This window comes from Musa acuminata, chromosome BXJ1-5 (assembly GCF_036884655.1).
Source record: "Musa acuminata AAA Group cultivar baxijiao chromosome BXJ1-5, Cavendish_Baxijiao_AAA, whole genome shotgun sequence".
Lineage (NCBI taxonomy): Eukaryota > Viridiplantae > Streptophyta > Magnoliopsida > Zingiberales > Musaceae > Musa > Musa acuminata.
The window spans coordinates 5,261,839-5,277,253 of NC_088331.1; the positions used below are offsets into that span (position 1 = coordinate 5,261,839).

The 15,415-nt window shown below is 37.7% G+C and overlaps 2 protein-coding genes across 3 annotated transcripts; both read left to right on the forward strand.

Moving 5' to 3' along the window:
* Nucleotides 1-4,532: 4,532 nt before the first annotated feature.
* On the forward strand, nucleotides 4,533-8,042 carry LOC135673265 (L-ascorbate peroxidase, cytosolic). Its single transcript, XM_065182112.1, has 9 exons — nucleotides 4,533-4,732; nucleotides 4,816-4,990; nucleotides 5,076-5,141; nucleotides 6,297-6,345; nucleotides 6,923-7,005; nucleotides 7,110-7,189; nucleotides 7,375-7,477; nucleotides 7,581-7,639; nucleotides 7,718-8,042. The coding sequence occupies exons 1-9, from the start codon at nucleotides 4,614-4,616 to the stop codon at nucleotides 7,731-7,733; spliced, it is 750 nt and encodes a 249-aa protein (XP_065038184.1). The 5' UTR covers nucleotides 4,533-4,613; the 3' UTR covers nucleotides 7,734-8,042.
* Nucleotides 8,043-9,558: 1,516 nt separating this feature from the next.
* Nucleotides 9,559-12,030, forward strand: LOC135673264 (dof zinc finger protein DOF2.1-like). 2 transcript variants are annotated; one of them, XM_065182111.1, is made up of 3 exons: nucleotides 9,559-10,174; nucleotides 11,019-11,200; nucleotides 11,279-12,030. In XM_065182111.1, the coding sequence occupies exons 1-3, from the start codon at nucleotides 9,665-9,667 to the stop codon at nucleotides 11,847-11,849; spliced, it is 1,263 nt and encodes a 420-aa protein (XP_065038183.1). In that variant the 5' UTR covers nucleotides 9,559-9,664; the 3' UTR covers nucleotides 11,850-12,030. The 2 variants fall into 2 exon arrangements, with proteins under 2 accessions (XP_065038183.1, XP_065038181.1); XM_065182109.1 differs by having other exon boundaries at nucleotides 9,567-10,174; nucleotides 11,019-12,030.
* Nucleotides 12,031-15,415: the final 3,385 nt, after the last annotated feature.

Below are 15,415 nucleotides of genomic sequence, written 5' to 3' on the forward strand. Positions count from 1 at the left end.
GGACCCACGCCATCGCCCATCATCATGTGAGCTGTGGCAACTGTACCAATCTTCTTCGCACTCTATTATTTATGGATCCAATGTGACTCACGATGTTCCGATCAAACACCTCATAGATGTGACATCTAACAATTGGATGGTCAAACTACCGGATATGTTATCAAAGCGGCAAGTGGATTGCCTTCGTGGTACGACGAGGTTTACGGCTCTACAAGTTGGGAGACGTGGGAGCTCCATGTCCAGTAATGGCAAATCTTTGCCCACAGAAAGTCAAATCTAAGGGTCAAGACTTTCGCCCGGACTCGTTACCAATTTTGCTACCCCTTTTGATGTGATTATTTCCTTTTCGATTGTGAAATATATCTAAAAAGGAAGTCCAGGCTGTAATATATAATTGAAAGGTTTTATATGGAAGAGGGTTGACAAAGTCTTTTTTCTTTTAAAAAAATAATATTTTAGAAGGAAAAATTGATTTAATTGATCCTTCAGTGACAAATTCCATCCAGCTTCACATGTTTGACCTACAAGTTCTGTTTATCTTGGTCTCCAACTCAGAACACCCGATCAAAATCCTGGAAAGAAAATTTCTTCTATCAAATCATGTCGACACTAACACACTTCAAAGACGCCTACTAAATGGAGAACCATGGTCTTCGGACAACAAAACCACTATACATTGCTTTAATTACTCAAGCATCATCCTTTTTTTTTTCTATTTTTTGGATGGCAGAAGAGCATCCTATTTAATTTTTGCTGCTGGCCAACCAAAAACATATTTTATAGCCTAACAAAAACCAAGCAGCACAAGTTTCTATCTATTGAACTCTAGAAGTCTCTATCTACTTTTTTATGTTATTTGAGGAGATGAGGCCCAGCATGGCAGCTCACAGATGAGGACTTAAAATGTCCCTCTCCACATTGACTATTCTGGTCCTTAGTGATCCAATACTTGAAGTAGAGACAAGATAGTACCTGGAGGAACAGCAAGGATAGGAAACATTGGAATGAATTTTCATCATCTTCACGTTTGAAAGAGGAATGAGAAGTCAATAAAAATTTGAGGAAGATGGATGCTAATGAAGTTTGAGTCCATAAGTTCTGTCAACCTTTCACCTGAGAATAAATAGTATTACTGAACAGAGCAAGGTCATGCTGAAACTTGAGATTCTCTGCAATAAAATAAGGAGCTTTACAAAATATTCATATATTATACATGTTATTTTACTTCCATAAGCCCTCTTCAGTGATGGTATAACATCTCAAAGTAGCCTAAAATTTAGATTAATTTAATCGTAACTAGATGCTATAACCAAGAAAATTCAGTGTGCTGACTTACTATGCAAGAGGAGCAAAGTAAGGACCTTCTTGAAGTTGGGCAGATAAATTACCTCTTTTCCTTCATCTCACACTGTGAGCTTCTCGGGCTATGGTCATCAAATAGCAAGATACGACAACAACAATTGATAGCAATATTGTGCCCATGTTGTATAGGATTAAGATGAATAGCAAAAGTGCATCATGTACTTCGAATGATTTACTATTTTTTCCTGTACGCATCAGTCAGAATCCACTAATGACATCTCACCACGGATGCCATACACATCACATTCCATCTCATTCGAGCACTTTCAAAGAGTTTATTGCATACTTCACTAGGAACTGTCAGCCCAAGAAGATTGTCACAGGCCTGGTAGTTTATTGCATATTTCACTGGGAACTGTCAACCCAAGAAGACTGGCACAGGCCTTCTATTGATCCAGGAGGGTTGGAATCTCCTTTCTAAGAGTTCACGTAGGATTCATACTGAAAATAGATTATCCGGTCAAGATTTATACTCTATCTCGTCTTGTTTTAATGTATATCTTCTTATCTCATGATCTTATGACATACCAATCTTCTGCTAGAACCTAGTTCCATTTGGCTAAAACCCAGTAAGAAAGCTTGAAGAAGAGACAATTAAAAGGGAAAAAAGGATTAGTCAATTACAACAACAACAAAGCCTATATGGGGTCGGCCAAAAAAGGTTTAGTCATGAATTCCAGTAGCTGAAGGTTACATTAGTAAAATGATCTATTACTTAAAGAGCAATTGATTGTACACATCTACTAGTCCTCCGTTTAACAAAATATTGAGTTGAAAACCAGCCAAGTATGTCGCAGCAACTATAGTTATAGCTAGAATCTATAGCTAAACAATTTTTTTATGCAGCTCTCAAAAAGATGAGTTTCATGCAGTAATGCTATTCTAAAGCATAACTATGTCTGGAAGAAAAAAATGCTGATTTTGTGAAGTTGTAGGACTTAATTACTTCCACAAATAATAAGAGATAAACAGAATTCATGATATGCAAAATTATAAACTATTCAACAGCTTGCTGGTCACAATGAATTAAACAAGTACATGCTTCAAGAAAATTGCACTTTAAAGATTTATATTGCGTCATAAATGGCAACATAATAAAAAGGTGTGACAAGTTGCCAGTATTGCTAAGCTAAGAAACTTTTGAAAAAATAGAACATGAGAATATGATTTGGATCCCTGGTCAAAAATTGTGGCCTGGTCTTTGCATAAAAGCCCAGCATAGCAATAAAGAAGCTAACAAGCCCGAAGTAGTTAAAAAAACTGATGAATTCATCCTCAAATGTGGACCTAAAAACGAATTGTGTTCATCTCTATACCCGTAACTCGCAAACCTCCATCAGTTTACAATATAATCCATGATGAATCCAAACCAAACGGAGATGCTACTGGTGGAGATGTAATAGATATTTCCACCTTAGTAAACCTCTGACCAATAACTAAGACCTTTGTTGAACTTTTTGTAGTTACAGTTATTTCAGCTACTATCTGCTCACATAAGTATACAAGGTTGCAAATGATTAACACGTGATATTTAATCCAATCATAGAAGTAATTGTTTGACAGTTTTAAATTTACTTTTCAAAAGATAAAATCAAGAAAATAGTCACTGCAAGCACATTTTGTAGAGGTAGAAGAAGCTGATTTAGTAGGACTTTAAATGTTCTGAACACTTATTTTGTTCGCTCAAAGTAGAACAATTAGCCACATGTAGAGAAATATATTGGAATTTGTAAGACAATGTCCAAGAATCAGATGCATATAACTTTCTTGGGTTGCAATTATGAACGATAGATCAACAGGACAAACACAACCGAGAAAAATGAACAAGAATTGCAGTAAAATTCCTATGTCAGTGAGGTTTTGATCTTTTGATTATCTTAAGCATCTCCAAGAGAGTGAAAGATGGAGCATGCCTAGACCATCAATGTTTCCAGTTCATATGGAAATCATGGAACCATTCCTAAACAAAGGCCAAGTAGCAGAATCATGAACAATTTGCAGGGAGGCATATCATGTAATTGTACGCAGATAGATCAAATTAATACAAAAGCAGTTGCACGTTCCCAGCCCTGAATCATGAGTAAACCAACCTGGTTGAAGAGAAAACACAACGAACCCCAGGGCCACTCTCGGCCCTCACCACCGCCGGAACACGTGCAAAGGGGAAGCGAAGAGACGGGGAGAGATGAGGCAGGGAAATTTTGAAGCTGGGTACCGCCGGAGAAGGAACGACCGAGGAAACCGTTGGTAGAGGAGTGGAGGGAGAGGGCAGGGAGGCGGTGCCCAGAGGCGCGGGTGGGCGGGAGAAAGAGGAGCCAGAATGAGGGGCGCCAATTTCTAATGTTTAACTCTAGTTTTCTGAAACTAACAACCGGGTTAGTTTTGAAGTTGAAATAGGGGCAGTCGCGGTATTTCGCCATGCATGAGGCATTCAGGGATTTTATAGGGGTACATTATAAATCACGTCAACATGCTCCGGTTGATAATAATATCTCTGGAGGGCTCCACCAGACTGGCGAAAGGGCAGTGTCCGTGTCATCAGTTATTTCGGACAGCTCTCTCAGCGATGACAGCGGAGCCCGTTTCTTATTACTCCAGGCGGTCAGGACGCACCGAGAAATGGCAAATAAAAAATCGACTCCTATTATTATGAATGGACGGTCTAGATGTAAGATGAGGTTGAGATGACGGCCGCGATGGAAGAATTGAAGGGAGATTATAAATCCTTGTAAAGCGGATCCGATCCGAACTCCGGAAACGATAAATAAAGCTGCCGCGCCGAGTCAAACTGGCAACTAAATTAACCAATGATTGTATGCCAGGTGTCTTAATTGATTAGAGACAATTTGTCACTATGGCGATGGAATCTCTCGAACTATCCACCCCGTTCACACTTGTACACGAACAAAAAGACCGACCTCGACCCTTATGACTCCTTAAAAGCAAGACCTATTAGGGGTGATAACGTCATTTTGGAATACCTTTTCTACAGCACCTTTCGCAGCCCACTACCGAGGCCTCACCTACCACGTCACGGGAGCCACACATCAGCCAAAATCCCCCGGATCCTGACCGTGCAATTTTCATCAAATCTACTCCGTCCATTGCGATCCATCCGACGGTGCTTGCTGCACCACTGGAACCTTCTGGCCCCAGCTTTAAAGGCACCGAGGGGGGATGAAGGAGCGTGGTCCGTTCTCGTTGTGCTCGTGCTTCGTCGCCGATTCCACGTTCCTGTTTCTGTTTCGGAGATGGCGAAGTCGTATCCGACGGTGAGTGAGGAGTACCAGAAGGCGGTAGAGAAGGCCAAGAGGAAGCTCCGTGGCCTCATCGCCGAGAAGAACTGTGCCCCGTTGATGCTCCGGCTCGCGTAAGTGTTCCTCATCGTGCTTCATTTTCAGTGCCTTTTAGGCAGATCTGGTGACCGACGGCGTTGATCGGGGTTGGTTCCAGGTGGCACTCGGCGGGTACGTACGATGTGGTGTCAAAGACGGGCGGTCCGTTCGGGACCATGAGGTTCCCTGCGGAGCTCGCCCACGGCGCCAACAACGGGCTCAACATCGCTGTCAGGCTCTTGGAGCCCATCAAGGAGCAGTTCCCCATCTTGACATACGCTGACTTCTATCAGGTCCGTCCGTCATCTCCGGATCTAACGCCGTTAGCTTTTTTCCTTTCGACTGTTTTCTTGCTTAGATGCATATTTTCTTCTGCAGCTCGCCGGAGTTGTGGCTGTCGAAGTTACCGGAGGACCGGAGATCCCTTTCCATCCTGGGAGGGAGGTATATGATCTCGATCTTGATTTATAGTATATGTTTAGATATTCTCGAAGTTGAGATAGGGATATGTGGAGGGCATTTTTGGCTTGTGATTTGTTTGTTATCATAAAGTTTTCGTCGGGTTGTGCTAATGATGTTAGTCAATCGTCATGAAATTTAGGATTAAACAAATAGGGGTTATTTTAAATGGCACTTGGTCTTCTGTTCTCCTCTAGCTTAAGTTATTAATGGCTGAAGGCTTGTGGGTTGATATTTGTGATTTTGGGAGATTCAGATATTATCTTTCATGTGTCAGAAGTTTTTTGTCCTTATGACGAATCTGATATTTTCTTCAAGTTCTTTTCTTTTTTGATGTGTAAAAGGAGCCAAAGAGGGTTGCTCATGGACTACTAAGTGGTCAAGCTAACTCGTCTGCAGCCTTTTAAATTGTGATGACTCACGATCACAATTATAATGCAGTTTAAAATATGTAGTAGAACTTTTCTTTTTTTCTGACTAGATTAATTGTTGTAGTATGTCGCCTCTACCACTTGCTTTTGGTAGCTTTAGAATTGCAATAATAGGCTTTTGGAGTAACTCTCGGTGCTTGTAATTTTTTGGTCAGAATCCTGTTTTCATTATTTTTTTCTTTTTAATCAGAAAAAACAGTATATTGATGTGATGTTGTTTAGAACTGAAGTTCTTTGTAGGTTAAACTCTGAAAAATAAGTTGATGTTAAAGAAATTTGTGATTTTTTAGATGCTGCTAGTGTATCCCATTGTTCATACAAGTGATTTGTTAGTCATTGCCAGACTAGATACTTGCTCCTGTATCTTATGGATGAGATTTATTTAGATCACGCATGTTGAATCTTTTTGCCTTTATCACTTATGTATTTATGTATTGTTGAGACGTCTAATGTAGTTTGTTGCCAATTTGCCTCTTAAATGTTTGTTTCAATAAATTTAAATTTTCAAGAACTAATGCTGGAATTTTTCAATATTTAGGTCTTTTTTGTGTAGATTCTTTGTGAATCTTAATCATATTCATTCCCAATGAATGGAAATGTTCTAAACCATTTTATGGTCAAGATTTCTGGCTTTGAAATACTGGTCTTCAATGTATCCTTTTTGGAGTAGGACCGCTCTGTATTGACGTTCTGGTTTCTGTTTGTCTAGGACAAGCCTGAACCTCCCGTAGAAGGTCGCCTTCCTGATGCTACCAAGGGTATGGTTGTCTATTCTGCACATGCTCAAGGAATTTATATACATAGATGTTGCTTGTTTCAAATGTTGGCTGCTAGTATAAATATTTGCTTTGCTGGCATAACTATTCCATAGCAGTGACATGCTCATATAATCGTAGGTGTTAGACCAAACCTTATGCTTTGTAAACTAAAATTTCTAGACCTAGCATAGCATCACTGCCCATTTTGCCATTAGGGCTATTATGTGTGTTTAGAGGCAGTAGATGTACTCTTGCATACATTTATAAATTGCAACTAGCATAACACTATTGCCCACTCTCAGAGGAGTACTATTTTTTTCATAGTAGCACTAGATGTATTCGGTTATACATGCACAAAATATAACTGGACTTCATGAAATCCCTTCAGTTGCTTTTTTTAGGTGTTCCATATTTCACTTTATACATCTTAGGTTGTGCACATGCATCAACTTCTATATTTGCTGTCGAATGCCCTCATAAGGTGTATTTAGTCCATAAATGTTACCATTCTTGCAAAAGGCCTATTCTGTTGTAACACAAATCTGATTGAATTGAAGACAATTTTTGGATCCTACAGGTTCTGATCACCTTAGGGATGTGTTTGGTCACATGGGTCTCAGCGACCAGGATATCGTTGCATTATCTGGTGGACACACACTGGTAAATTTCTAGTTGTGCTCTGAGTAGCTATGTTTACCGTTGGATATGACCTCCATCACATTCTATATTTTCTTTTAACTGTATTTTTAATTTGTCTGCCACAGGGAAGGTGCCACAAGGAGCGATCTGGTTTCGAGGGGGCTTGGACTTCCAATCCTCTTATTTTTGACAACTCATACTTCAAGTAAGTTTGTTTGCCAAAAAACCAGGCCTTGTGAACATCTATTAAAGTAGACTTGCCAGTTAATCTGTTTTGGTCTTTAATTGTTTGCTATATTTAGTGGTGCTTGATTTATGCCCTTATGATATATTTATTTTCTCAAAATTTGGAGGAATGGTCCTCTTTTTTTTATCTTTTTTCTCTGGAAGGGAACTCCTGAGTGGAGAGAAAGAAGACCTTCTCCAGCTGCCTTCTGACAAGGCCCTTCTAACTGATCCTGTATTCCGCCCTCTTGTGGAGAAATATGCTGCCGTATGTATTCTTGATATTAAACTGTACAAATTATTTGTGGTCATGCCTCCACTTAAAATGTTGTTGATTTTTCCTCCTTTTGCACTGCGGTTTTGTGCCTCAGGATGAGGATGCCTTCTTTGCTGATTACACTGAAGCTCACCTGAAGCTCTCAGAACTCGGGTATGCATTGTAGTGTTTGTGAAAGAGAAGAGTAAAATAGCAAATTGATGACACAATGGTTCTTTTTTGTTTATGCAGATTTGCTGAGGCTTAAAGAATGGATGTGTGGATCCAGCAGGTCATTTTGTGCAGGTTTTGAGATGTTACTTAGGGAGTAGAATCCTCGGAAACATCTCACCAATAAGATTCCATGCTTTTGTATGCTATCTTTGGTCAAGTTGATGTTTTGTTGGTCATTGGACTTTTTCGTAGTTAGCATGCCCAGAAATGTACTGTAATCATGTTTATCAACAGCTAGCACAAGTGGCTGTGATGGTATTTTTATGCGAATGCTTGATGATTAATTTTGCTAGCTATTTCAGCCATGGTGCTCAGTAATCGTACCTATCCTTTCAAATTTTCATTCTCGAGTAACCCTTTAAATTAGATGAAATGTCTACAATTTATGCTTAAAATGTTTGTAGCCAGTTTGATCATTTCCAGGGTTGCGTGGTTTTGGAAACCGTGTTGGATGTACTACATTTAATGTTTCACCTGTGTCTTAAAGCTTCTAGGAGTGCTATCAATCTTATAAAATTGGATAAGAGAGATACGGATTGAGAAGTCTGATGTCTAAGAAATTGGTTGCATGTTTGAGTTACTAAATAGTGAAAATATTAACTGTTTTTTTTATGACACTATGTTTGTGTATCATGTAATTATAGAGCTGTATCAAATGTGATATTTGATTATAGATCTAGTGACAACTTTATTGATAGCTCCCCTTTCATGTCACACCATTATAGCTTGTCCCAGAAGATGTTTGCCCATGTCAGGTTTACAGTTTATAAGCTAAATGTACATATATCATGGTTAAGGTTGGCAACTCAAGAGACAATAATTGTGAACCTTAGATTTTACATAACATATTTCTGAATGACCAAATGGTGTTCTTTCTTCATGTTGCAAAAATTAAGAGTCAAATCAAACATGAGCTTCTGTATTAGTTGTCAAATCTTGGTTGAACAAGTTTGAGTTGAGTAAATTTGTTTATCAGATAAACTGCAGTGTTGGTCCACTGGTTCTTTTGAAGGGATCACTAACACAAATTTATAAGGATTTCTTCAAGCCATTCTCTAACATGAGTGTCTTGATTGTGCCTTCCACCCTTGTTTGTTAATTTATTTAAGAGGCCCTTATTAAAGTTGCCACAACACCTGAAACAATTTGTTTTCATGAATGCAATACAAGCTTTATTTAACTCCTCTCTCTCTCTCTCTCTCTCTCTCTCTCTCTCTCTCTCTCTCTCTCTCATTCATATATATATATGTGTGTACACAAAAAATGTCAGACACAGCTTTTGTTCTGAGAATCATGCACAGGGGTGTAGCATGATTGCTCATCTTAGATTGGTATCATTGTCTTCCACACAATAAGAACATTGTGTCATGAATCGATTATTGATAAGTCCATATCCACTTGAAACTTAATCACATGCAGTTTATATTATTTATATGTCCTGTCTGCCTGCCAATATAATATGTTTCCTATGTAGGCTTTCACAGCTTTTAGGATGCACCCGGAAGCCAAGAAGGCATCACCTCCTAATTGCCATCACCCCCATACTTTATTATTTTTATTAATACAAGGTGTTACAACATAGTGACAAACATAGGGATCCTATAAATTCACAGGCAATTTTCATAATAGCTCAATATTTTACATATTTACATATGTGTATTTATATTTATAACCCGTAGTGGAGTTGCATTTTGTGCGAGTTTGAGTTGGCCTATAACATAATATAAATCAATTGATACAGATTTTTTTTTGTTTTTTTACAAATGATAAGTATGGGTAAGGATATATATAAATTGACACAAGCGGATTTCCAACCAGCATCTTACTATTAAGTGACAAGATACTTACGGATCAAACTTGTTGATTGGGACATTCAACCTATGATAAATTAATTATTCTTTTATTTCATTTTATATATATGCCTTCATGTTTAAGGCCATAAAATGAATATTCTATGCTAGACAAATGGAAGTCGATCAGATCTTAAAACATCATGTGGGAAAGGCATACACATCATGCACGCATATCATTATGATTTATCCCCTTTTTTATATATATATTATAGATTTTGTTGTGATGTTTAATACTTTCTTAAAGCAGGAAAGGAATTGGGACCGAAAGATAGGGATGGCCTTCACAGGAGGTAGCACTTCCCGACTTCGCTGTGCGGGGAGATGTGGGGCTCCCATCGTGCATGCTGGCCTTTCACCTCAATGGCTTGCTACTCTACTCCGTCATCCACGCGTCTCTCGTAAGGCGGGCGTCAGTTCTTTGCCCATTGTCTTCTTGCTCTGCGAGCCCCATCTCTCTCTCTCTCTCTCTCTCTCTCTAGAACTTCTCCTGCGTGTTCGTTTTCTATATTTACATCAAGTGGAAGGGAAGTCGAGCTCTTCCTCTGGCCTTCTGCACGATTGCGTGCAGTCACAGTGGGAGAGCGAGGTTGCATGGATGGAGATCTCTAATGCTCACCACCAGGTAATCATCTTCACCTGTCTAATCTTCTCAGGCTTGATTGATAACCTTTTCCACCGGTGGGTTATGTTCATCTGAGTCGCTCTTCGGCTAGAAATCTACGCTGTTCTTTTCTACTCCCCTTCGTATTTGTTCCATCTTCCGGGGTCTTTGAGACAGTTTAATGACCGGAGGAGATCCATCTGTTGTTATGTATGTCTTCCTTTTTCTTTATGTTTTCTTTTCTGAACATCTGACAGTAATGTCTGAAAACCAATCATACACTCGTTTCTAAGTGGTAGATCACACACATGGGTGTTACGAAGGTCGAAATTTGTAGTTGTAGAGAAGTTGATGAGATGTTAGCAGGAAAGTTAGACCATCGGAGGTCAGTACATAGATTCGCACTTGCTCTTTGATGCATGTGTACAGGAGAGAATCCTTCCTAAGATGGACAACTGACGACCATAATACGTACCACTTATATCCGTTCTCTCTCTCTCTCTCTTTCTGTGTGTGTGTGTGTTTGAGAGAGAGAGTGAGAGAGAGAGAGAGAGAGAGATCTATAGGTATCAATCAATCTTCACGGAACACAGATCTATATAACAAGTCAAAGACTTGGATTGTCGATTCTATTCTCCCGAAAGCAGAATAGAAGATATGGATCATCTCATTTTAGTCATTCTCCATCGTAAGAATTCAATTTCGATCCTCCTCTTCTTAAATTCGTTCACCTCTCGTGCTTTTGCCGTTGAAATCATTGAGGTGTAAACTGGAATAGCTTGTCCAATATTTGATCGATGTCGACGGAAATCTGTGTCCCTTGATCGGTTGGCTCGGCCCGTGATCGTGGTGAGATCTGTCATAGGTTTGCATGGGTGACCTTCTTCCGCTAGAAGAAGTTGGAAGTGGGAGCTCTACGGCACAGCAGCTGCAGCAGCAGGAGAGGAGGGGGAGGCCACAACCAGAGCAGGCCGTCGAGTGCCCCAGGTGTCAATCCACCAACACCAAGTTCTGCTACTACAACAACTACAGCCTCTCCCAACCCAGGTACTTCTGCAAAGGATGCAGAAGATACTGGACCAGAGGTGGCTCTCTAAGGAATGTTCCTGTTGGTGGTGGCTGCAGGAAGAATAGAAGGCCATCATCCTCTCTCTCCTCCTCCTCCTCCTCCACCGCCACTACCTTGGCTTCTAAGAGGCGATCACAGCAATCACTGGCCACCAACTTCAACCTACCTCTCCCTGGTGTCATCCCACCTCCACCCTCGTTTGATCCAGATGGCCTCAGCTCACCCTTCGCGAGGATCCACAATCAACAACATACCCCACGGCAATTGTTGGATGACCATGGAGCTTTCCTGCTTGGAAACCCTGCTGCCCCAGAGATTTTGAACGCCATCGCTACTCCAAACAGCTTCAGCAACATCTACTATGGGTATGGTAGCAATGCCAGTATTGAGGAGGAGGCAGCGATACCTCGTGATGGAGGATTGTGCGGTGCAACTACAACAGCAGCGACAACTGTGACTACCGCCCAGGCCTCCTGCAGCACGATGGATGAAGGTGGCAACGAGGTGTTTACATGTCTCCAATGGCAGCTCCCTGGGGATGGAAACATGGATCATATGGACTTTGGAAGAGATCACCAGTGGAACGAGGTTGGTTCCACCTGGCCTGGTGAAATGGTGGATATCTAGTTATAATGCCCATGATATCCTTGGAAGCATCCTACTCTCTCATTTCATCTCTGCTATATGAATGTGAACCTTTCTTTCTCCCTTCCATTTCTTGTTTCTAATCTACTGTGAGTGTGATTGGACAATTACTACATTAAATGAGACACTGAAAAAGAGCAATGCCATGCGGCTGGTGCATACACATCGTTTCCACAGGAACAAGAGCTGATGGTGGCGTCCCCAACATATTCTATTCTCATCATGGTTGCTGCTCACTAGAATACAGTTTGTTCTCATCTTCCTTTTCTTCTTAAGTAGCGGAACCCCAAGAACCTAATCTAGGTATTGCATAAGCTAGATTCTTGGGCAATAAATCCATGTTCCTGACAACAAAATCCTAGTAAGATTTGGGGCATATTCTGTCTGCAAATGGTGTGATCTCCGACACACATCCCATGGCACGCAGGCATAAGCCCTGGCATGCAGTCCACCCCACTTGCATGTTGTCGCTCGAGCATCAGCATGCACGACCTATACTACCTCTTTCAAGCCCTACAGTAGTCGATGGGGTGCTTACTGACCCAAGAAACTTTCTCTCACTACTGGGATTCTTTGAAGGAGGAGGTGCAGCAGAGGACAGGACGAGCTCTGCGTTGTGAAAGTCACGCTTGCAAAATCTTGTTGCACTGTCCATGGCAGGTCTCATCATGACAAAGAGGAGTGGACCTAAGGTGACAAGCAAGGTTGATGAATCAGCTTTAAGAACTAGGTCTAGCTGTGACCATTGATTAATGTGGCAAAGTAGGCCGGTGGTACGTGTGGGCCAATGTGGCTATAGTTGCATAAGGATGTGATAGTTTGGTGAAGTTTTCAGACCAGGTCCAGCTCCTAATCACGAACCCTAGCAGACCTGTTAACACAAGGGAAGAAATAGATGCCTTTATTTATCTTTTAATTTCCATTTAATTAGGACAATGCAGTTCCGTAGGATTCCACCTACAAGCTAGGGTTTGGAGCAGCCAGGACTCACCGAGGTTATAAACAATGGATTTTAGGGCCATCTACACCTCATTTTAGGGAGGACAAGTTAACCTCATAACTTAATTTCAGCTCTATAAAGGCAAACCCTGTGCACTAGTATCTAAGTCTACCTCAGCTAGAAGAACATTTCATATGTTGATAGCTATATGATACTGTTCGGCAGCGATCACCGTTATATGGAGAGATCGCTGCAGCCTGTGGTTACATCTGCAGGAGAAAGATGTAATGGGCATGGCAATGGCTGTTGGGAGATGAACCGCTGATAGCATGACAAGTTATGGGAGAGACAAAGAAGCCATGCATGAGATTTGGCAATCCCAAGAATGATTCATGAGCTAGCAATTGCTACGGTTGCATGCAGAGCGATGATACTTAAGTTTACTTTACGTTTTATATTTATATTAATTCAAAAGATAAATTATAAAAATATAAGATAATATATTATTATATTATCGATAACAAAATTTGATTTTGTGATATGTTCTTATATCACTAATTAAGATTTATGAATGTAAAATTTTCTCAGAATTTGGTAGTGTGAAACTCATTTGCTAATTCATCGAGGATACATTGTGACATATCACAACAGTTTTCTTCTTAAAAAAAATAATAAGTACTCTAATAATTTTATATATTACAATGTAAAGTTTTATGGTTAAAGATAGAAATTCTATTATATTTATTGTTGATTCATTCATTAAGACGTTATAACTTAAAGTATTAAAAAAATATGTATTACGATTAGGTTTGTGAGTAATCTATAAAAAATATAAGATATGATGATACATATTTGAGTAGACATTATAATTAATATTTTTACTTAATTATGGTTACTTATTTTTATTTCATGTTCATATTTATATATGTATATATTATGATTAAATGTAATAATAGAATTATCTTGATAAGATAAATTATACAGATCGGTTTGGACTACATTATGAATGACTAACAATATTACGATATATAGAAGAAAGTATAGTATTAATGATACACAACCACTATGACTCGTATTAATAACTAGATTTAACATGGTATTATTATGTTTATTAGATTTATTGACATATTTTATAAAATTTGTAGCATGTTTAAAATATTTTTAAACGTTTCATAATTAAATTAAATAGAATTATTTTTAAAATAATATTTTATCTTATTTATTTTGATTTTATTTTTTATGTTTTATCAATTAATGAAATAAGCAAAAGAATGTTAGAATATTTTGTGCAATTTAATTAGGTATGATATATTATATATATAATTGGATTTTGATTGACTCATTATATTTATCATAAATTTATTATCGTTATTAGATCTAATAATTTTAATATTTTTTTCTAATTATCTTTTAATTTAATTTATATATATCTAAATATGTTAACCTTTTGAGATCTTATATAAAATAGATATATATAATTATATATTAATAAATTATCTATAAAAGTGATAAAATATCTCTCTTCATTAAAATAAGGAACATGTTGTGGTTGTAAGGATATATAATCTCAAGGAGTTCATAAAATTATATTACATTCTAATATTTAATTACAGGATCATTGCATTCACATTAATTATGGATGAACCTTTATATAGAATTTAAAATTTTGTTTTAATTAAATCATAAATATGCTAAATTTATAACCACTAAAATTAATATAATATCTTAATAATTTTATATAAAAAAAATTAAAATTCTAAAATTATAGGAGCATATCATGCAACATTAAAATCTATCAAATAAATCATCTGTAAGCATAAGCGATCAGTACAAACTACCATCGCTTTCGATAAATATTTCATACTCTTTGTTTTCATATATAAATATTTTTTATTATTTGTAATATAAATTGAAGAATCAAAATTAATCCACTAAATATTAGAAAATAATTTTTATAATATTTGATTTGAAACATACAAAAGTAAGACTTATACATTTCCTTTTCAAACCAAAATCTTATAGTTAATATTTTATGTCATAAAAGTAATACTTTATTATAAAAAATTTATTTTATTAGTTTATATAGTATTTATAAACTTTAATGATTTATATTTTAACTTTCTTTTATTATTTCAACTCCCTAAGCATTACCAAAATATTATGAGTTTTTCTTATTTTAATTTTAATTCTTTCTAAATACATGTACTAATTAGCTCATTTAAGTTTTATTTATCTTTAATTTTATTATAATAAATTTTAAATGAAATAGAATAATGAATAAGGGAAGATGAGAGAAGATATATAATTTCTAAATGTATATTATAATATAATTATTACTAATTAACTTTAATCTAACTTCATATTATTGGGAAACCTGGACAGAACAATATACGTGTAGTAGAAGAATAGAAAAAATAAAATCCCAGATTTTCTAAAAGAAAGAGATTTCGTTATCGTGCGAAAATTAGTACATAAAATAAAATGCAAAATTGAAACAGCACATGCCAAGGCAAATTTATTATATAGGGAGATCGTATATCCTTGTAAAATCTCAAATCTGTAGAAATTGATGAAGGATGCCAATAGTCATCATCTTTAGTGATGATCC

Bases quoted from the DNA above. Each gene is read 5' to 3' on its own strand.
- LOC135673265 (XM_065182112.1), top strand. From the start codon at position 4,614: ATGGCGAAGTCGTATCCGACGGTGAGTGAGGAGTACCAGAAGGCGGTA. The intron at 4,733-4,815 runs GTAAGTGTTCCT...GGTTGGTTCCAG, and splicing joins CCGTTGATGCTCCGGCTCGC to GTGGCACTCGGCGGGTACGT. The intron at 6,346-6,922 runs GTATGGTTGTCT...TGGATCCTACAG, and splicing joins CCTTCCTGATGCTACCAAGG to GTTCTGATCACCTTAGGGAT.
- LOC135673264 (XM_065182109.1), top strand. From the start codon at position 9,665: ATGGAAGTCGATCAGATCTTAAAACATCATGTGGGAAAGGCATACACA. The intron at 10,175-11,018 runs GTAATCATCTTC...GATCTGTCATAG, and splicing joins TCTCTAATGCTCACCACCAG to GTTTGCATGGGTGACCTTCT.